The following is a 23324-nucleotide window of genomic DNA, read 5'->3' on the forward strand; positions in this document are numbered from 1 at the left end:
TTCCACACTTTGTGTCTCCTCTGTCTAGCCATCTCATGGCGTAGCTCTCTACAGAAGGCCACAGCCCCAGAAAGGCCTTGTGTGATGACCCCATCTTATCCTGCTTGTCTTCCTGCATAGAACCTTCTCCCATCTGATAATACATTATATAGTGAATGTGTCTGTTTCTTGTTTCTCTCTGCCAGTAAAATGTATGTTCCAAAAAGGTGGGTTTGTTCACTACTGAATCCCCAGTGCCAAAAACAGTGTTGCATAAATACTGAATAATTATTTGTTTAGTAACAAATGGTTTAAAAAGGGAAAATCTTCCATCTATCTCAAATTTTTGGAGACTAAAAAAATATGTAATGAGACATGAATTATTTTAATCATCTTCAATTACTGAAACCAGTTTATTTGTACAGTGGTGCAGAAGAGATCATCTTTTCTAAGTCAACTGAAAAACTTTCAAAACTACTCCATTTAACAAAATTAATAATGAGGACAAACTTTGCTTAAATTGGGATCTTTTAAAAAACTAAATAGGCTCTAACGTGATCTCTAGTGAAAAATCATTACCTCAAAAGACCAAATACTGATCAGGATATGTGACCACAATAAGGACTTTCTAATATTAAGCCAGCTAGATATCTATTAATATACTAGCATTTAATTAGATTTCCTAGTCAATCAAGAGCCAAAGAGGATGGAACAAGAAGCCAGGCAAAATATTAGGAACAAGGCAACATACTGGTGTCAGGGATGGCCCCGGTCTTTGATGCATGTCTCCTAGGATCTACTCTTACCCACCCAGAGAGAATTCTCTTCACTGAAACCTTTCCATTGAGAATTCATCCCAAACTGTGATTTGAAGGTTTACTAAAAGGGATAAAATGTCCTCCCTAATGGAACAATCTGAAATACAACAATATCTTTCATCTTGAATATTATTTTTTTAACAGTGAAACTACAGTTTAGTCATAAGCAGAAAAGAAGAGTATGTATAATCACAGTTATTCTAGAATCCAGAAAAAGAAGGTAGGGAAATTTTAGTTACAGTGTTTCTCCATTATTGCCAGGGTAGCCAGTAGCCATGTAATCATATCACACACACACACACACAAAAATCATGTGATTAAAAAGAGGGTCAGCCTGGGGCGCCTGGGTGGCTCAGTTAAGCGTCCGACTCCAACTCAGGTCATGGTCTCATGGTTCGTGGCTTCTAGCCCAGCATCGGGCTCTGTGCTGACAGGTAGGAGCCTGGAGCCTGCTTCGAATTCTGTGTCTCCTTCTCTCTCTGCTTCTCCCCCTCCTCCTGCTGTCTGTCTGTCTGTCTCTCTCTCTCTCTCTCAAAAATAAACATTAAAAAAAAAAGAGGGTAGGCATAACCCAACTGCATATTTCTCAATCAGTTATGAATAAAGCTACAATATATGATTCCTTTCCTTTGAAATCTAATCACTCTTTGGTAAACTAATATTGTGGGGTTGCTGAAACAGTACAAATAATATATCGGACCTCAGACCATAATGACACATCCGTGGCAGCCTGAGGCACTACCCAAAGCTGTATGCTACTGTGTCCCTTAATTACTACATGCACCTTTGGAGAAAACTCAGGCACAGTGTGGCCCACGTAAGGATGAAATACAGCCAACAAGGAACAGAGCTATAAAAACCCAGCTTCCTGTCTCAATGTGGTCTCCAGCCCCTAGTCTTCTAGGTTTTCTCCTCCCTTCAGGTACAGTTTGATTTTTTTATCTGAGTATTTATACATAATTCTATTTTATAATGTCTTATTATATTTATATATATTAATATAATTTATAATTCTAGTTTATTATATTTATAAAATTTTATATATTTATATATTAAAGAACTTATAATTCTATTTTATAATTGTTTACCTTAAGACTATCATAAGCTCTACAAAAAAGAAGTGGCTCATTATCCAATTTCCCACACAGCTTTCACTAACAGATGGATAGCTGCTACTCGTTTTCCAAATATGAGACTAACCTACAATCCAGAAACATAAATGATGTTGGCAAAGATATGGAGAAATAGGTACACTCATCATTGCCAGTGGGGATAGAAAATGATGCAGTCACTGGGAAAAACAGTCTGGCAGTTCCTCAGAAAGTCACACACAGAATTAGCACATGTCCCAGCGACTACGCTGCTAGGTACACACTCAAGAGAAATGAAAACCTATGTCCACAGAGAAATGTGTACACAAGTGTTTACAGCAACATTATTCCTAACAGCCCAAAGGTGGAAATAACCCAAATATCCCCCAATGATGAATGGATAAAAAACTCACATACCCACACCATGAATTATCACTCAGTTTTAAAAAGAACTGAAGTACTGACACACAGTACCACTTGGATAAACCTTGAAAACATGCTAAGTAAAAGAAGCCGGTGACAAAACACGACATGCTGCATGACTCCTTTTACATGAAATGTCCAGAACAGAAAAATCCATAGACAGAAAGCAGATTAGTGGCTGTCAGGGGCTTGGGGGACAGGGAACAGGATGAAAACGTTTTGAAGTAAGAGAGACGTGGTGGTTACATAGCACTGTAATTGCATTACACACCACGTAACTTTGTTATGTAAATTTACCTCGATAGAAAAAAGAAGAAAAGATAAATGAAAAACATACCTTGATACTAATAAAATTCATTCCACTCTCTCGTGCAACTACTCCAGCTAGTAAGGTTTTTCCTGTCCCAGGAGGACCATACAGCAGTACTCCCGTTCTTTGTCGTATGGGCAAGTTTGCAAATAGTTCTGGGTACTGAAAAATATAGAACTATGATCAAGAGCTAAGTCTAAAAAAATAACTAAGGAGCAGCCCAAGTCAATGTACAGAGAAAAAGTATTCAGATTGTTAGTAACTGCCACCTTTATTAACAGGATAAGGACAGAAAATAAAATTCCTACTCAGTACATAAGTTCAAAGGAATTACCACAGATTTTTTTACCAACTGGACCATGGAATACACTCTACATAAAGTGGGCACAACTGCATCAGAACTTCTTCGTGTTTTTTTCCTGGCTTTTAAAAATATTATAAAAAGTACATTGAGAAAATAAAAACAATCTCTTAACAAGTAGATTGTCTTCCCCTTGTATGGTTCACAGGGCAAGTTATGATAACTATGCATATTCAAATATACTCCATCAAAGAAAGAAAAATAATAGAGAAGTATGTGTAATGATAACAGTAAGCTCTCCCAAGAGTCTCCATGCTAAGCAAGCGACTGACTGCTTCTAAATTACCAAAGAGCAAGAAGACTGTGTCAACAGGCGAGCCAGGCATCAGGCTACTGTCAGCAATATCCTGGATTCCTCTGTGAGGAATGCCTGTTGAGTTCCACCTGCTGACAAAATTCTAACCCCGTCTCTACCTCCATTCTGATCTGAAGAGGCCCCAGAGTCAGCCATCATGCAGAGAGTCTCTGCGCATCTGGTTTCCAATGCCCAGACTCAGCATTTGGCATCATGATCCTGCTGGCAAGTTATTCCACGCCTGCATTCTCCCTGCAGTCCTGGGCTGCACTCAATGTGTCCCAGGCCCCACTGGCCACACTTCCAGGACTTGCCATCAAGTTACATATAACTGAGGTCCTTACTCACCCATGTCTTTATGTCTCTGCATGGATCCCTGATCTCATGCAATGATACTCGTTTCTCAGGTTTGTGGTTCAAATGCACTACCACCTAGATTCTGAACAATTTACCTCTGCCCCCTTTATCCTGACACCTGCTTGGTCTATGCTGCCTGCTAACTCTATCTTTCCAGGACTGACACCCAGAGTCTGGAAATCTGGCTTACTCCATCAGTTCTGTGGACCTAGATGACTCTTTCAGCTTATTTCTACCCATTTTTGTTCAAATCCCAGCTGACAGTTCATCTTGCTTTAGTACAATCTGAATGATTCAAGCAAAACACAAGAATTGTGAAATTCACATCAAAATATATTTACTGTAAATATCATCCCAGCTTTCTAAGTTTCTTACAGACAAGGACTTTATCAAATACTTTAAAAAATCCATTAGAGTGCCAAAAATAGTGCTGGCATTTATTTGATAACTCAATAAAGTTTTCTTTAATCAAACTGAGAGTAGGCAAGTCAACACATAAAGCCATTCAGTAATTCTTCTGGGATACTTGATTTTTTCTTTTTTTCTTTCTTTTTTTTTTTTTTTAAGTTACCTTGGCTGGTAACTGGATAGTATCCATGAGTATCTGCCGAACTTCATGTAATCCACCAATTTTATCCCAGCCCAGGTCCCTAGGTTTATGCAAGTTGACATTTCGCAGAGATGCAGGAAGAAATCCTTGGAGAGCCTTTTGGAAGTCCAATGTTGTTAAAACTAATTCTGTTTAAAAATAAACACAACTTTTGGTAGTCACATCTGTGTACGAATCTTCAAAATATGCTACCATCTTAGCTGGAGATGTCGATTTTCTACTAAACTGCTTATATACTAAAATAGAATATATTTAATACTTACATTAATGGATGTTAACATTCCTCTGCAACGGAACAATTTCAGATTTTGGTTTGAATAAGAACACATACCTTCTCTGGTGGATATGCTCTGGTGAGAGAGATGAAAATGTATGGCTCGATCCACAAGCATTGTAAAATCTCTAGCCACAAACCCTTCAGTTCGTTTAGCTATACAATGCAGGTCAAGATTAGTGAACTTGTTTACATCAGAGCCCAGTTTATTTTTTATTACATTATGTAGCATTTCACATCTTTGCTCCTAAAGAAAAAACACAAAATTCGATTTCTAATTTTACTCAAATGTAAATTTTAGTACATATATTTTGAAAATCAGGTTGAATAATCTATGGTGACAGAAAGCAGACTAGTGGTTGTCTGCAGATTGAGGGGGGGGGGCGCGGGCGGGGATTGCAAAGGGGCACCAGGAAACTTTTGAGAGTGATGGCAATGTTTGCTACCTTAACTGTGGTGATGGTTTTATGGTATACATATTAAGTGGTGTATATACAATATATAATGTATATACATGTTAAAACTGATCAAATTGTACACTTTAAATACTGAGTTTGTTGTCTTCAAATATACCTCAATAAAGTTGCAAAAAAAAAAAAAAATCACATTGATAAACGATTGCTATTTCTTTCTCCAGTAAGAAGCCTTTTTAGTAACATTTGGTTCAAGAGTGGCTTTTGTTGTTGTTCCTATAAAACTTACTTCTAAAATGATATTCAATGACCAATCCCACTACCATTGTGTTATGCTTAATAATAGGTATAACACTTCCTTTTTTCAATAACAGTTAATTAGCACAAGGCCTGAATATTTAGGATAAAAATTTTAAAGGGGAGGTTAAGGGGCGCCTGGGTGGCTCAGTTGGATAAGCGTCCGACTTCGGCTCAGGTCATGATCTCAAGGTTCATGGGTTCAAGCCCCACGTCGGGCTCTGTGCTGACAGCTCAGAGACTGGATCCTGCTTCCGATTCTGTTTCTCCCCCCCCCTCTCTCTCTCTGCCCCCTGCTGCTCGTACTCTCTCTCTCTAAAATAAACAAACATTTAAAAAAAAATTTAAAGAGGAGGTTAAAATGTGTTTGTCAGTCCTAGAACATTCTTCTTTGAGTTCCCTGCCTCTAAAACCATCATGAACATAAGTCTCCAAAGGGGACAATGGACCATATGTGCTTGTGATATTGTGATTCATAATAAGAAACATATATTTGGTCTTTGTCCTGTTTCTAGCACAGAGATCCTAAAACTCCTAGAATTTCCTAAGTGATAAGAGTGATAAAAGTGTCTTGATATTCACAACACACCAGAGTTTATGTTAATGAGGTGATTTTCAGAAAGCACCTAAGGATGGGGGGCTGGTGGCCAGGGAATCAAACCATAAATAGAGGGTTGAAACTTGCAGTCCCACCTTTTGGTTCCAGGAAGGGGAAACCTCCAGGACTGGAGGTTGAATTAACTGCAAACAGCCGAAGATTTAATCAATTGTGCCTATGTAATGAAACCTCCACAAAAACCTAAGCCACCATGCCAGGCCCTAAACTTCACAAGGAGAGAAGCAACTTTGTGAGAATAGAACCTCACCCTATGCGTCTGTTCATCTGGCTATTGATTTGTATCCTTTAATAGCCTCTGTAATAAACCAGTAATCTACTGAGTAAACTAGTTTCCTGAGTTCTATGAGCTACTCTAGCAAATCAATCAAAGCCAAGGAGTGGGTCATGGGAATCTCTGATTTATAGCCAGCTGGTCAGAAGCAAAGGTAACAAGCTAGACTTCCAATTGGCATTGGAAGTGGAGAGCAGTCTTAGAGGACTCAGCTCTTACTTAACCTGTGGAATCTGATGATATCTTGACTAGATGGTGTCAGAATTGAGTTGAATTGTAGCACACCCATCTGGTGTCTGAGAATTGCTTGGTGGTGTGAGGGAAAAACCCACACATTAGAAATGAGTGCTAAAATCATAGTGGGTAAGGAATATCAGGAGGCACCTGGGTGGCTCAGTCAGTTAAGCATCTGACTCTTGATCTCAGTTCAGGTCATGACCTCAGAGTTCCTAAGTTTGAGCCCCGCATCCAGCTCTGCGCTCACAGTGCAGAGACTCTGAGATTCTCCGTCTCCCTCTCTCTCTCTCTGCCCCTCCCCTGTTTGCGTGGTCTCTCTCTCTCAAAATAAATAAATAAACTTAAAAAAAAAAAAAAGAGTATCAGGGTGCTGGTAAAGAAACAATGTTTAATCAAATTTTAAAAAACATTTATTTGGATAAAAGAGGATAAAAACCATAGGATCATTTCAATAGATGCAGAAAAAGCATTTGACAAAGTGCAACAGCCATTCATGATAAAAATCCTCTGCAAAGTAGGTCTAGAGGGAACATACTTCAACATAATAAAGCCCTTATATGAAAATCCCATAGTAAACATCATACTCAATGGTGAAAAACTGAAAGCTTTTCCCTTAAGGTCAGGAATAATACAAGCATGTCTACCCTCACCACTTTTATTCAACATGATACTGAAATCCTAGCCACAGCAATCAGACAACAAAAAGAAATAAAAGATACCCAATTTGGTAAAGATGAAATAAAACTTTCACCATATACAGATGACATGATACCATATGTAGAAAGACCCCATCAAAAAAATATTAGAACTAAGAAATGAATTCAGTAAAGTTGCAGGACACAAAATCAATGTATAGAAATCTGTTGCATTCTTATACACTAATAATGAAACAGCAGAAAGTCAAATTAAGAAAACAATCCTATTTACAACCACACCAAAAATAGTAAGATATCTAGTAATAAACCTAACCAAAGAGGTGAAAGATCTGTACCCTGAAAACCATAAAATACTAATGAAAGAAATTCATGACAATGCAAAGAAATGGGAAAACATTTCACACTCACAGGTTAGAATAACAGATATTGTTAAAATGTCTATACTACCCAAAGCAATCTACATATTTAATGAAATTCCTAAATCAAAATAATACCAGCATTTTTCACAGAACTAGAACAATCCTAAAATTTATATGGAATCAGAAAAGACCCCAAATAGCCAAAGCAATCTTGAAAAAGAAAAACAAAACTGCAGGTGTCACAATTCCAGATTTCAAGTTATATTACAAAGTGGTAGTAATTAAAACAGTATGGTACTGGCATAAAAATAGACACACAGATCAATGGAACAGAACAGAAAGCGCAGAAATAAACCACAATTATATGGTCAATTAATAAATATACAATGGGAAAAAGACAGTCTCTTCAAATGGTGTTGGGAAAACTGGACAGCCACATGCAAAAGAATGAAACTGGACCACTTTCTTTCACCATCTACAAAAATAGACTCAAAATGGATTAAAGACCTAAATGTGAGACCTGAAACCATAAAAATCCTTAAAGAAAAAAAAAATCCTTAAAGAGGGCACAGGCAGTAATTTCTCTGACATCAGCCAATGCAACATTTTTCTACATGTAACTCCTGAGGCAAGGGAAATAGAGGCAAAAATGAACTACCGGGATTACATCAAAATAAAAAGCTGCTGCACATTGAAGGAAACAATCAACAAAACTAAAAGGCAGCCTACTGAATAGAAGATATTTTCAAATGACACATTTGATAAAGGCTTAGTATCCAAAATACATAAAGAACTGATAAAACTCAATACCCAAAAACCAAATAATCCAATTAAGAATGGGTAGAAGACATGAAGAGACATTTTTCCAAAGAAGACATCCAGATAGCCAACAGACACATAAAAAGATGCTCAACATCACTCATCATCAGGGAAATGAAAATCACAACTACAGTGAGATATCACCTGATACTCGCCAGAATGGCTAAAATAAAAAACTCAAGAAACAACAAATGTTGGCGAGGATGTGGAGAAGGTGGAACCCTCTTGCACTTTTGGTGGGAATGCAAACTGGTGCAGCCATTGTGGAAAGCATGGAGGTTCCCCCAAAAAATTAAAAATAGAACTACCCTACAATCCAGGGATCACACTACTGGGTATTTACCAAAAAAATAAAAAAACACTAATTCAAAGGGATACATGCACCCCTATGTTCATTGTAGCATTATTTACAAAAGCCAAACTATGAAAGTAGCCCAAGTGTCCACTGACAGATGAATAGATAAGGTGTGGTATATACATACAATGGAGTATTCAGTCATAAAAAAGAATGAGATCTTATTATTTGCAATGACATGCCTAGAACCATAGTATAATGTTAAGTGAAATAAGTCAGAGAAAGATAAATATGACTTCACTCATAACAGAATTTAAGAAACAAAACAAGGGAGCAAAGGAAAAGGAAAAAAAAAAAAGGGACAAATCAGGAAACTCTTAACTGCAGAGAACGAACTGATGGTTACCAGAAGGGAGGTGGGTGGGAGCATGGGTAAAATAGGTGAAGGGGATTAAAGAGTAGACTTATCATGATGGCGGGGGGGAATTTTATGTATATAATATGTATATTATATATATATATATTATATATACATATTATATATATATAATGTACACACACACACACACACACACACACATACAAACCGATACACATTTCTCACTAAATGCTCTTTCTTATTAAAAAGAAAAAAAGGTAATTATGTAAGGTGATGGATGTGTTCAATTAACTTGATTGTAAAATTTTTTTTTTTCAACGTTTATTTATTTTTGGGACAGAGAGAGACAGAGCATGAACGGGGGAGGGGCAGAGAGAGAGGGAGACACAGAATCGGAAACAGGCTCCAGGCTCTGAGCCATCAGCCCGGAGCCTGACGCGGGGCTTCAACTCACGGACCGCGAGATCGTGACCTGGCTGAAGTCGGACGCTTAACCGACTGAGCCACCCAGGCGCCCCTCAATTAACTTGATTGTGGTAAATTATTTCACAATGTATAAATCATATTGTACACTTAAAATATATACAAACTTATTTGTCAATTATATCTGAATAAACTGAAAAAATTCTAATTTCCACGATGTATTTACAGATTTCACCAATGGGAAATGAAACAGTTCAGAATTTTTAGGGTTTTTGTTTCCTTTTAAATGGAATAAGAAAACTTTAAGAAGAAGAAGAAGAAATGCTTTCAAAAAAGCCTTGGAAAGTACCTCGTAACATTTCAGATGGTTATAAATGGAAACTGTGCATCTAAGCACAACATGCAACAAATGTCACCTTTTTTTTGAGCCCTCCCCCCAAATGTCACCTTTTAAATATCCTTAACCATAAGTTTAAAGACATAAATCATTAATAAAACTGAAAAAAGGTTTATATAAAGAGGGATATATTTCAGCAATTCTCACAAGTCGTATGTTACCTGATCAGGAGGCTGAATATGTTGGACACACTGAAATATGTGAATTCCTTGAGCCGAGACGAGCAGAGGTTGCAGTGAATGTTGAGACTGGCTTGTGGCAACCAGTGCTACCAAACTTCCCATGGAAATAAACTCTTTCATTGCATCATTCAAAGCTAGAATTAAGCAATATAGTTTAGAAGCTTAGTAAATATAAACATGACATTTAAAAATTATAAAATCACTAAAAATAATGATAACCTAAAGTCGAGCTTTAAGGTGCAGTACAAAGAGTATGGATCCTTCATATCTTTTAAATATTACATCTGCCACTCATTCATTGATTTATCTATTGAGGACCTAATATCTGCCACACTCTAACCAATCTAACGGATGCCTAGCAGGTACTATAAACTCGATTTATAAGCTCAAAACAATGCCTAGGAGGTTCCTTACTACTGGATCTCAGAAAGTAAACAAACAGGAGTCTCTGAAATATAGAAGGAAGATAAATTTCCAATATTGTGTTCTGTTGATTGGGCAAAATACAGTTCCCATTCCTATGACTTTCTAAACAATCTCTTTCTACGCCAGTTCTTTGTCAGAACTGAAACAAGCATTAACAACGTGTAGGAATCGTGACCTAGAAATCTGCAGCATTCCATTAAACACTACTCTAATAAGTTTTGCAGATGCTACAGAATTCAAACTGTGTGGTTAACACTATCTGCAATAACCAAGGCACTGTGGTTGCATTTTCTACCAATTCCAGATCTCAAGAACCTTGAGGCAGCCGAATGCTACCAAATCCTCCAGCAGCCAACCTGAGCTCTCCATGAATTCTAAGCTCCAGCTACGTATTCCCTAACATACCACGATTTCTTGTACCTCTGTATCTTTGCCTATGGATCACGCTTCCTGTGCTTCATTATTAGCATGAAGCTACTTAATGCTAATTTACACTTCTCCATCAAAATTGCATTAGTCTCAGTTGTTAACTCGCTCCAAAAGCCTTCTCTGATAGCTCCTTACCCACCCCTTCCCAGTCCCGATTGAGGGTGCATGTTCCTACAGTGCCCTGTGCACACTTCCAGCAGAGCACAGCCTACCACCTCCTACTTATGCCACCCTGGTCAGTTACCTAACCTCTGAATTTCCATTTACTCACCTGTAAAAGCAGAATATTTACCCGTAGAGTACAAAACAATCCCTAGCCCAGAAAAGGCACTCAGCACATGGTAGCTGTCATTATTACTATCAGTATTCTGTACTAAAATGGTTTCCTTTTCTTCCCTCTCCTAGATTTTAAGAATAGAGACTCTGCATAAGCATTATAGAAATATTTTTCAAATGAACAGAGTAAATCTGTATACTTAAGCAATTTCTAATAAGTATATGAGAATGAAAGGCCCCAACAGACTAATCACAAGGTTGTAGAATTTTCACATGGCTCTTATTTACCAATTTTGCTAATACAGAGGCCACAAAAGCAATATAACATATATCTGTTTTCTGAAGACAGCAGATTTAACATTAAGACTAAAACTTCTGTCTAACCAAAGAAAAAGGCCCATGGCCACGAGTGGATGTGTTACCATTACCATGTGCAAGCCTCTGGCTCTGCGCAGCCTCAGGGCTATGCTCATGTTCTGGGAGAGCAGGCAGGCCAACAATGAGGTCAAGGTCGTCCAGCAGAACCACAGAAGGCTGCCTCCATGTCGCCTCTGAGAAAGCCAGCTCCAGGGTTTTTTGTATGTGTTCAAGCCTTTTTCCTTAATATGCAAGATATGAAATGTTATTTCAGGGCTGGTAAGTATAGGTTGCCCTTTTCAGAGCATTAGAAACATTCAATATTGATTTAACCATGAAAATTTGATCCATATTTTGTTAATATACCAATCACTAAACTTTGATCATTAACGTGGTTTAATTAATAGAACCTCAAAGGACCAGTAAAGTGCTGAATTTTATAAAGCTGAAAAAAGGAATATGATACTATGCATGTTATTTTTACCTGGACTCATTCCACAGAAAATTTTAGACAGTATAAAAAATTACTATCTAGGGGCGCCTGGGTGGCGCAGTCGGTTGAGCGTCCGACTTCAGCCAGGTCACGATCTCGCGGTCCGTGAGTTCGAGCCCCGCGTCGGGCTCTGGGCTGATGGCTCAGAGCCTGGAGCCTGTTTCGGATTCTGTGTCTCCCTCTCTCTCTGCCCCTCCCCTGTTCATGCTCTGTCTCTCTCTGTCCCAAAAATAAATAAACGTTGAAGAAAAAGGAAAATTAAAAAAAAAAAAATTTTTTTTAAAAATTACTATCTTAAAAAATAGCAAAATAAAAGCAGGATATGGAAAAACATAAATGAAAGACTAGGGGATCAAGATTCAAATAAAATCAAACACAAATGTAGCTATCTAGAGATCCCAGAGTTGCTATATTTGAATCATACAACATTTGGCTTCAAACTTCCTGGTGAATTACCAAGTTTTAATTTTCAAAAAATAGAAAACATACACATTCATAAGCCAATGTAAAGAATTTCTGTTACTTACTGTTACTTTGACTTAGGTCAAAAACAAAATTTTGGAGGTTCTTGGGTGGCTATTTTGGTTAAGCGTTTGACTCCTGATTTCAGCTCAGGTCATGATCTCATCATTTGTGGGATCAAGCCCCACATCAGGCTCTGTGCTGATGGCATGGAGCCTGCTTGAGATTCTCTCCCCCCCCCCCCCCCTCTCTCTCTGCCTTTTCCCCACTAGCACACTCACTCATGCACATACACTATCTCAGACTTTAAAAAAAAAATTATTAAAAAAATATAAATATAAAAAATAAAACAAAAATTTACATGAAGTTCAAGCATGACTCTGAGAGATGGACAGTATCTCTAAAACCACCTTTGCAGCATATGAATTAGTCAGTTTTTGAAGGCTATTTCTTAGTTTCTTACCATATGGTAGACATAAAACACACACACACACACACACACACACACACACACACACACACACACACACAGCATGGACTGGTTGGGATGACAAGGTAGAGGTAGCCAAGGGGGAAAGAAAAAGGTTACTCAAAATAAAATCTTTCCAATCTTGTTTTTTGATCAAATAGATGGTAACATAAGCATTAAAGATTTTTAAAAGTACAAAAGTATATATATGGTAAATTGTAATTCTCCTCTTCACTGTCCACAGCCGAGTTTCCCTAGCAATTTAGGAATATTTACACCCATTAGAGTATATCCTAAATACAAACTTTTTCAGAATGGTCTAAATTGGCATTTCCAGGAATATAGTCTACAAAGAGTTTTGGCTAAGAAAATAAAAGGAGGGGGGTCTCCATCAAGTATAGAGAGTTTAGAAAATTTTGCTGAAAATATTAGAAAGCTAAAGATTTAAAATTTCTAAGGAATTGGGGCACCTGGGTGGCACAGTCGGTTAAGCGTCTGATTCTTGATTTTGGCTCAGGTCATGATCTCTGAGACTGAGTCCCACATCAGGCTCTGTGCTGGGTGTGGAGCCTACTTAAGATTCTTTCTCTCTCCCTCTTCCCCTCCCCAGCTCATGCTCTCTTTCCAAAGGAAAAAAATTTTTTTTCTAAGGAATTTCTCAACAACTAACAGAAAAGATAAGGGAAGATTAGATATTTGTACTTACTAGATTAACAGCATGAAATAACATTTCTGCCTTTCTAGCAAAAAAGGGATTTATGTAGAGTGTTACCATATTCATACCTCGTAAAGTTTTACAGTCCACTATCTCCACATGGGCATCCAATATGTCAAATGCTTCTTTACAGACTGCCTTGGCTAAAGTTGATTTTCCACTGCCCTAGAAAATAATTGCTTCATAAGCAATATATTCAATCACAGAAATAGCTTCTGTTACTGTGGCAACCAAGACTCAGCCTCACCAATCAAGTATACACTACACAACATTCTATGTCAATTCTAACTCAATAAAGCTGGGGTTAAAAAAAAAAAAAAAAGAAAGAAAGAAAGAAAACCCACCTCCCTGGAGTTCTAGGATCACATTATGGTGTGTGACATTTAGCATAAAGTAAACTGACAGGAAGGACTGAAACTCTAGACTCAGGAGGTTTTAAACTTTTTTTTTTTTAACATTTTATTTATTTTTGAGACAGGGAGAGACAGAGCATGAACAGGGGAGGGTCAGAGAGAGGGAGACACAGAATCCGAAACAGGCTCCAGGCTCTGAGCTGTCAGCACAGAGCCCGACGCGGGGCTCGAACTCACAGACCACGAGATCATGACCTGAGCCGAAGTCGGCCGCTTAACCGACTGAGCCACCCAGGCGCCCCAGAAACTCAGGAAGTTTTAAGAGCACTCCAGGATTAAGTGGGAAAGAATGATTTCCTAAACATGTATTCAAGTCTAGCAAAGAAAAATATGTAATATTTTGCAAAAAAACCCAGAAGGCTCTAGCTTCCCAGCTCTAATAGAATGACTCAAGTGGTATATAAACACAGGCAAGGTTAACAGATGACAACCCAATCTCAGGAATATAAACCCCCCAAAAAGGTATGTTTCCCACCCCAACTTCAACCTTAATTGGTACTAATACTAAAAATAATCAATTGCTTTGAGAAAGTTAAAAAAAAATACACCAGGTCTAGTTGCTGGGGAAGATATGCAGATATCACCAAAATATGTCTTTTCTTTTAACCTGTTAAAAGGTGGATGTGTCCTATGTTCATTACACCGCACAGACAGAAAATAAACATTTGTTTTTACAATTTTTTAAATCACTGATATTTAAATCTTTTACCTTTAAAAACAGTCAATGCTTCATTATTTGTTACTAGAAGGGAATAATGTAAACATTAAATAAATCTTTCTAGAGAAATGAAACCTAATCCCATTTAATTTCAACTATTTTCAGTGAAAAAAAAATTATTACCCACTTCCTTGTTATCTTAAATTAACTGCAATTTTAATTTACAGTTTCTTGGTGATATACAGTATTACTGTGACCTTAGTGTACTATGTAGCCCTCAGAGACTATTAAAGTGGGCAGAACTATTTACTTTTTTATTAAGTGACTCTAGACTATATAGAGTTTGATCCAATGTGTACTTCTTTTTTTCAAGTAAAAGCTTTATTTTTTTCCTGGTTTATAAATTAACATGTGAAGCATACAAAGGAACTGTAAACACTTAGTATAAGAGAAACGTAAAAAATTTTCTGTAATCTTACCACCTCACAGAAGTAACCACAGTCCATTGTTCTGAGGTATCACCCTTCCAGACACCTCATACACATTTAAGTAAATTTGTAAAGATGGGATTACAGTATTTACGTGGGTTCATGATAAATCACTGTCCTCTTTATCCACAATTATGGAGCTGCTTCGGCTCCCCAGCACACCACCACTGTGGGACATACTGCACATAACACGTTTAATAAGCGCCTTCCTAATGTATACTAATGTTTCCAATTTTTAACTATTATAAATAAAGCTAAAATAAATATCCATATATGTGTTAACTTATTTGTCAGATTACACCTTTAGAATAAATTTCTAGAAGCAGAATTACTGTATCAAAAGGTACACACACATATTTAAAATTTTGCTGACCGGGGCCCTTGGGTGGCTCAGTCAGTTGAGCGTCCGACTTCAGCTCAGGTCATGATCTCGCTGCTTGTGAGTTCGAGCCCCACATAGGGCTCTGTGCTGACGGCTTGGGGCCTGGAGCCTCTTCAGATTCTGTGTCTTTCTCGCTCTCTCTCTGCCCCTCCCCCGCTCACACTCTGTCTCTGTCTCTCAAAAATAAACAAACATTTAAAAAAAAATTTTTGCTGACCGTTGCTATAGTGCCCCCTAGAAAAGCTGAATGTTGACAGGTTTTTACAGTTCTTTTAATATAGGTTTTTTCCCTCGATCTAGTATTATTTCCTACCCTTGCTGTTTTGTCTAGCTTTAACAGCCCTGCACCAGTTCTAACATTTTGTTTTTCAGCACCGTGGACTGGAAAAACAGCCAAGCTTGTTATACAAAATCTGAAATTTAGCAGCCACTCAACAAATACTACCACATTTACACCTTACAGAATTGTATTTACATTTAAAGTCAACGGGCTCCAAAAAATAAAGAAATTAAGGGTGCTGGGGTACAGGTCCCATCTATCATACTTTGCTTAGTTTGAGGGCTTTCTCCTCACAAAGTAAATCACACTTGTATAGCACTTTTGAGTTTACAAAGTGTTTTTCCATATATTATTTCCCTTAAGTGAGGTTTATCCCAAGAAGGCAGATTAAGAAACCACAAAACTGCCTGCGGTCATAGTCAGAAAGTACATGACAGAGGTGGGACTCAAATCCAGGTCTTCTGCTTGTTCTTCATATTACCCATGATACCCCTAGGTGAGATGGAGAAGTCTGATTTCTGAGTCAATACGATATTGCTTTTTCAAAATAAATATAAAATGATGATGCATTTTGAAATGTGACACAGAAACCTAGAAACCACATAGAATAGTTCCTATATTTCACCAGCTTGCATACCTGGGATAAATCTCCACTTGATCATGGTATACAATTCTTTATACACATTGGTTGATTTGCTTTGCTAATATTTTGTTGAGGATTTTTGTATCTATGTTCATGAGAGGTTATCAGTCTGCAGTTTTCTTTTAACGTCTTTGTCTGGTTTTGGTATTAAGGTAATGCTGGACTCACAGGATGACTTAGGAAGCATTCCTTCTGCTTCTATCCTCTGAAAGAGATTGTAGAAAACTGGTATAATAGCTTCCTTATAGGCCTTTTTATATTGTGCAAGTTTTGGGAACCTGTGTCTTTCAAAGAATTGGTCCATTCATCTAAGATGGTTATCAAATTTGTGGGCACAGAGTTGTCTATTACTATTACGACTTTATTATCCTTTTAATGTTTATGGGATCTGTAGTGATGTTCCCTCTTTCATTTCTGGTATTAGTAATTTGTGTCTTCTTTTTTTTTCTTAGACTGGCTAAAGGCTTATCAATTTTATTGATCTTTTCAAAGAAGCAGCTTTGGTTTCACTGATTTTTCTCTGTCGATTTCCTGTCTTTAATTCACTGATTTATGCTCTAATTCTTATTTCTTTTCTTCTCCTTACACTGGACTTAATTTGCTCTTTTTTTCTGGTTTCCTAAAGGGAATAGTAGGGTTATTGGTGTAGTTGCACATAACTATGTATATATACATGTATGTGTATATATACACACACACACATACACATGCACACACACATATATATTTTTTACTGCATATAGATATGTATATAAAAATATGTATTTTTTAAAATTTTATTTTTAAGTAATCTCTACACCCAGTGTGGGGCTTGAACTCACAACCCCAAGATCAGGAGTCACATGTTCTACTGATGAGCCAGCCAGGCACCCTTGGAGTAGCTGTTACATTTTAAGTAAGAATCAGAAGAAAGCAACTGAACTAGTAACAGGAAAAAGAGTTATTTTACTAAAGTTAAAAGTGAATGGAAATGAAAAAGTCTTAAAATTTTGAATTGAATAAAAGAACAAAGATTCACAGAGACCACACTGTACCTCTGAAAACAATTTTGCACTGGTAAAGAATAAAACTGTAAGCCCTTTAAAAGGGCAGGGAGGGGCGCCTGGGTGGCTCAGTCAGTTAAGCGGCCAACTTCGGCTCAGGTCATGATCTTGCGGCCCGTGAGTTCGAGCCCCGCGTCGGGCTCTGTGCTGACAGCTCAGAGCCTGGAGCCTGTTTCAGATTCTGTGTCTCCCTCTCTCTGACCCTCCCCCATTCATGCTCTGTCTCTGTCTCAAAAATAAATGTTAAAAAAAAAAAAAATTAAAAAAAAGGGCAGGGAAACTCTAGCAAAACTGATAAAGATTAAAAAGAGAAAAGACACAAAACACCAAAATCAGGAAATGGAACACCATAGTAGATTCCACAGCCATTCAAAGGATAATGAAAGGAATACTACAAACAACTTTATGCTCATAAATTTGACAACTTAGAAGAAATGGACCAATTCCTTGAAAATTACAAACTACCAAATGTCTGCCATGGTGAAATAAGACAATTAAGGAAATTTAATTTATAATTAAGAAGTTAAAGGTCCTGGGGCAGCTGGGTGGCTCAGTCAGTTGAGTGTCTGACTTCGGCTCAGGTCATGATCTCGCAGTTCATGAGCTCGGGCCCCACATCAGGCTCTGTGCTGACAGATCAGAGTCTGGAGCCTGCTTCAGATTCTGTGTCCCCCTCTCTCTCCGCCCCATCCCTGCTTGTGCTCTGTGTCTCTCTGTCTTTCAAAAATGAATAAACATAAAAAAATTTTTTTTTAAAGTTAAAGGTTGGGGCGCCTCTGTGGTTCAGTCGGTTAAGTGTCCGACATGTCTCATGTCATGATCTCATGGTTTATGAGTCAGGGCCTCACACTGGGCTCTGTGCTGACAGCCTGGAGACTGGAGTCTGCTTTGGATTCTGTGTCTCCCTCTCTTTCTGCCCCTCCTCCGCTCACACTCTCAAAAATAAATAAATATTAAAAAAAAAAAAAAGTCAAAGGTGACAAAAATCTCAACACCCAGATGGTTTCACTGGAGATTTTACTAAACATTTAAGGAAGAATGAATACCAACTGTATATGCTCTCTTCTAGAAAACAGAACAGGAAAGAACACTTCTCAACTCATTTTATGAGGCCAGTATTACCCTAATAGCAACACCACACAAAAGTGGTACAAATCCAGAAAACTATAGGCTAATATTGCTCATGAATTAAAACAATTTTTTTAATGTTTATATATATATATATATTTTTTTCAACGTTTATTTATTTTGGGGACAGAGAGAGACAGAGCATGAACGGGGGAGGGGCAGAGAGAGGGAGACACAGAATCGGAAACAGGCTCCAGGCTCTGAGCCATCAGCCCAGAGCCTGACGCGGGGCTCGAACTCACGGACCGCGAGATCGTGACCTGGCTGAAGTCGGACGCTTAACCGACTGCGCCACCCAGGCGCCCCATAATGTTTATATATTTTTGAGAGAGAAAGAGTGTGAGCGGGGAAGGGGCAGAAAGAAAGGGAGACAAAGAATTCGAAGCAGGCTCCAGGTTCTGAACTGTCAGCACAGATCTGGACACGGGGCTCAAACCCAGGGACTGAGAGATCATGACCTGAGCTAAAGTCAGATGATTAACAACGGCTGTTGCTCATGAATTTAGATGCAAAAATCCTCAACAGAAATATTAGCAAATAATGGGGTGCCTAGCTGGCTCAGTCAGAAGAGACTCTTGATCTCAGTTGTGAGTTTGAGCCCCATGTCGGGTATGGAGATTAAATAAATTTTTTTTTAAAACATTAAAAAAAAAAAGGATTTTTAGCAAACAGAACTCAGCAATGTATACAAAGAAAATACACCACGACCAAGTGAGATTTATTACATACATGCAAGGCTGGTTCAACATATGAAAAAAATCAACCCTATCAACACCCTAAAAAAGAAAAATCACACAATTGTATCAAGTGATACATAAAAAAGGCAGTGAGCATGACACCTTATTCATTTTATTCATCACCACTTTCTAAATCACCACTTCCTATATCTTGTATTAACAACTCTATGTAACAGATGATCAAAACTCAAAGAAAAAAATAAAATTAGTTATTAGTGAAATGGGCACATTTTAACTACGTACCTTTCCTCCTGTGAATAAAAGGGCTCCATTCCTAAGTCCCGCTACAAGGGACATCAGCTGCCGAGACAAAGGGCGCCCCAGGAGGCTGTGAGTGATGTGTTCCATGGAAGACACACCTAAAGAATTCACTCCTCTGCAAAATATATACATTATTGCATGAAAAAACGCTGAAGCAGGATAAAATCCAGCTGTAAAAAATTCTGAAACTTTCCTTTCCAGGCTAATTAATGATTTTTAAAAGAGTAAAATGTTAGAAAGTTTCCCTTAGTTGACAGCGTATTGAATTAATGCCAAATCTGAGTCACAACTTTTAAAATTAGTTTTGTTAATTTCAAACATGTACAGTAACTAAAAGTTTTGTCTTAACAGGACATCTCAAGGAATTTGTCTTAACAGACACAAACAACAAATCATAAATGAGAGCATGTGAAGTGTTAAAAGAATTGAAGACTTATTTCCTCTTAAATTAAGCTTTGAAATCCGGTTTCAATTTGTAGATTATACAAGCATGAACTTCAACCTACTTCCTGACTCTACCACTTTATTTCTGATAATATAAATTCTGAAAATCAGAATCTGAGCTGAAGAGATTTTACTTTCTACATGAGCATTATGCTATAAACATTGTTACTTTATGGTTTAGTCCTTTTATTAAAACATTTACAGATTATACTATTACAGGAAATCAAATCACTGCTACTATAACCACTAAAGGCTTCTGTGAGGAATTCTGAGATATAATGTTTATACGAGAGTCTCATATTTCCTAAGAGATAAGTTAAGAGGAGGTTCTTTTCAGACTTGTCTTAAAAGTTAAGGAAAACACAAATAATCCCAATTAGTACATTAATAAAATAGCTGAAGGAATAACTTAATTTGAAATATTTTTAAACATTCAAATAATGTTTTTAGATTAACTTTTAAAGTAAATGTATTAACTCTTAAGAATTATTGTTTTATTCGAGCACATATGATCTGGGTCATAACCAGTTGTTTCCTTCTCACAAATCAAATCTTGAAGTAAAATTTCTAATAAGCTTCAGACTTTTATGTAGTTACCTAAGAAGACAAGGCAAATTACTAAGCTAGGTGTGAAAACAGAAACAATCCTCGAAAAAATATCTACTAATGCATTACTGAGATTATTCAATGACATTAACATCTACTTTAATATTTACATATAAAAACCCTGCCAGAGATAATGTCAAACATGTCTGTAAACATATTAGTTTGGCCATAACTTCTTACCCCAAGCAGTTCAGCTTTAAAAAAGGAAGAATAAAGTCAATTTCCTCACTGTTTTCTTCTTTTACCATAGGATCTAGAAGGACCTACAGTAGCAAGGAAAAATCAATTTTACATTTCAAAGTTATATCTGTGGCCTGTTTTTCTTGGGTCCTAGGAAACTGATTACTGATTTTGTTACACCACTAAGAAAAGATACATTGTGCATGCAAGATCATTATTCAAATTAGCCTTGACAATCATAATTTATTCATCCAAGGAACATAATTTACTCATCCAAGCAGTAAAGAATGTCATCTCCTTCATACATTTTGCAGATCATCTTTATTTATAATTTTGATTTGTGTCATATTTACTCTCCAAAATTCTTCCATTTGTATCTTCTTTGAATGGTATTCCTTCAATTTTATCTCAAAAGTAGAGACAAGGTCTAGTTCCAAACCATTCAAATTCTAAACGACTAGAGCATCTTCAATTCTTTAACAATGGGAGTGAATATCCTAGCTAAAACATAATATTCTAAAAAAGACCACTTTTAAAATACTGCTAGAAGAAGTGATCTGGTAATATTTGTGAAGAGTTGAGAATTTAAGAAGTGACAAAATAATATGGGTTGTGCAGCAGAACTCCAACTAAAAACAGGAATTTTAACGTTTATTTATTTTTTGGGGGACAGAGAGAGACAGAGCATGAATGGGGGAGGGGCAGAGAGAGAGGGAGACACAGAATCGGAAACAGGCTCCAGGCTCTGAGCCATCAGCCCAGAGCCCGACGCGGGGCTCGAACTCACGGACCGCGAGATCGTGACCTGGCTGAAGTCGGACGCTTAACCGACTGCGCCACCCAGGCGCCCCTAAAAATAGGAATTTTAAAAATCAAATCCCAAAAGCTAAGTTTTCCTTTGTTTCAATATGAGAATAATTTGAAATCATGATCTATCTGCCAGTTAACACAATCAATTCTATTCTTGAAACTTAATTGTGCATTGATTTTAAATTTAGGATAAATCAATTGTTTAGATAACTTAAAGAGACTATATAATATTTTAAATCAAGTTATTCCTTACTCTTATCGTTCACGTTTCTAATACACTTCAGGATGCAAAGTCTTACAGGTAAATTCATACTTTATTATTGATCCAATGTGACAAATATTATTTTATTAAAGATTCAATAGTTATGTGATTACTTGTATTGTGATCTTCTGCAGCAGACTGGGACTCAATAAAAAAATGTTTTCTTTTTCTTTTTCCCAAGAATGAACTATATTTAGAGAAAACTCCTCCAACTCTATCAAAAAAAAAAAAAAAAAAAAAAAGAAAAAGAAAAAAACAAGTTTAAATAAATGTGAGTTAGTACTGAAACAGAGATAATTTAAGATTCAAATTTCTTTAAATTTAAATAAAAGCATTCTTCAATATGTAAAATCTACCATTTACTTATCATTATTATGCTTCCTGTTCACATGTATTAAAGGTTGTAACAACAATGAAAATATTTCACTTCTTTAGTAGGAAAAATATCAAAATAACAAAATTTACCCACCATCTTTAATTCTCAGCTTAATATATTCTTCCTCTGATATTATCAAAGGAAGTGTGGTAGTGGTACATTGCTGTAGCCATGAAGAGAACACAGTTTTTACATCTTCTTCACTTACATCTTTAGGCTGCCAGAGAAAAGGGAAGAACAGTAATGAATTACCCAAATACCTAAATTTAACGTTAACATCCTTAGTTTAACACCTTACTTTGCTAATAATATGTAAACCTTGATATGGCTGATGGACCTTAAGCAAGCTTCTTAACCTCTCTGAGCCTTGCTCACCTCATGTGAGAACCATAAGATGGTATCCATTGGTAGTAAATCACGGTATACCCATTCTACAACAGTGTGGCAAAAATAAATGTGCTAGTTCAAGGTGCAAACCAGTCTGGCATGACCATTTATTATCTGTGTGACTGTGGGCAAATTAATGAAACTGTCTGAACCTCAATTTTATAATCTATTAAATGAAGCAACTAAAAAGAAACAACTTAAACATTAAAAAAAAAAAAAAAGCAAACCTTACCAAACAAAACCAGGAAGGATGTTCATATTTAGAGGCACAGATCTGGGAATTGATATTACAGCACAAGGAATACACTGAAACTGGAAGAAACATTTACACAAGTGGCAAAGTTTTAACACTCTCTACCTCTAGGACCAGTGACACATATACCATAATTTGGCTCACTGGATGGAAAACCATTCCAACTCCATTCTCCCTTGCTTCCCTCTATTAAAGAGGTGAGAAAGAAAACTCTCCAATTCCCAGAGTGGACCTGTGTGTGCATATGTGTGCACATACATGTGACTCCCTTCTGACCAATAGTGTGAAATCAGCAATTGTTGAGAAGGGCCTCTCTTCCTAATTAAAAGGTATACAAACCTTGCAAGGAGGTTTTTGCTTTGTGTCTTTCCTTCTGCCAAGAACGCATATGTGATGCCTATACGTACAGCAAATGCCTTGCATCTAAGAGGAGGAAAGTTATAGGCTAAGGATGGCAGAAAGACCAAAGGAGCCTAGGTCC

At 37.1% G+C, this 23324-nt stretch overlaps 1 protein-coding gene across 4 annotated transcripts in view; it reads right to left on the reverse strand.

Moving 5' to 3' along the window:
* Window positions 1-23324, reverse strand: part of PEX1 (peroxisomal biogenesis factor 1) — a 60428-nt gene that overhangs the window by 23482 nt on the left and 13622 nt on the right. For all 4 annotated transcript variants that reach the window (XM_045494762.1, XM_045494759.1, XM_045494760.1 and 1 more), the window contains exons 7-16: window positions 22297-22420; window positions 21941-22041; window positions 20756-20838; window positions 19508-19640; window positions 13561-13657; window positions 11425-11595; window positions 9845-9999; window positions 4576-4765; window positions 4206-4372; window positions 2649-2783 (exon numbers count right to left, since the gene is read on the reverse strand). In XM_045494762.1, coding sequence (XP_045350718.1) covers window positions 2649-2783; window positions 4206-4372; window positions 4576-4765; window positions 9845-9999; window positions 11425-11595; window positions 13561-13657; window positions 19508-19640; window positions 20756-20838; window positions 21941-22041; window positions 22297-22420 — 1356 coding nt within the window. The remainder of the gene's footprint in view (window positions 1-2648; window positions 2784-4205; window positions 4373-4575; window positions 4766-9844; window positions 10000-11424; window positions 11596-13560; window positions 13658-19507; window positions 19641-20755; window positions 20839-21940; window positions 22042-22296; window positions 22421-23324) is intronic.

Source organism: Leopardus geoffroyi, chromosome A2 (assembly GCF_018350155.1).
Source record: "Leopardus geoffroyi isolate Oge1 chromosome A2, O.geoffroyi_Oge1_pat1.0, whole genome shotgun sequence".
In the NCBI taxonomy this organism is placed as follows: Eukaryota; Metazoa; Chordata; class Mammalia; order Carnivora; family Felidae; genus Leopardus; species Leopardus geoffroyi.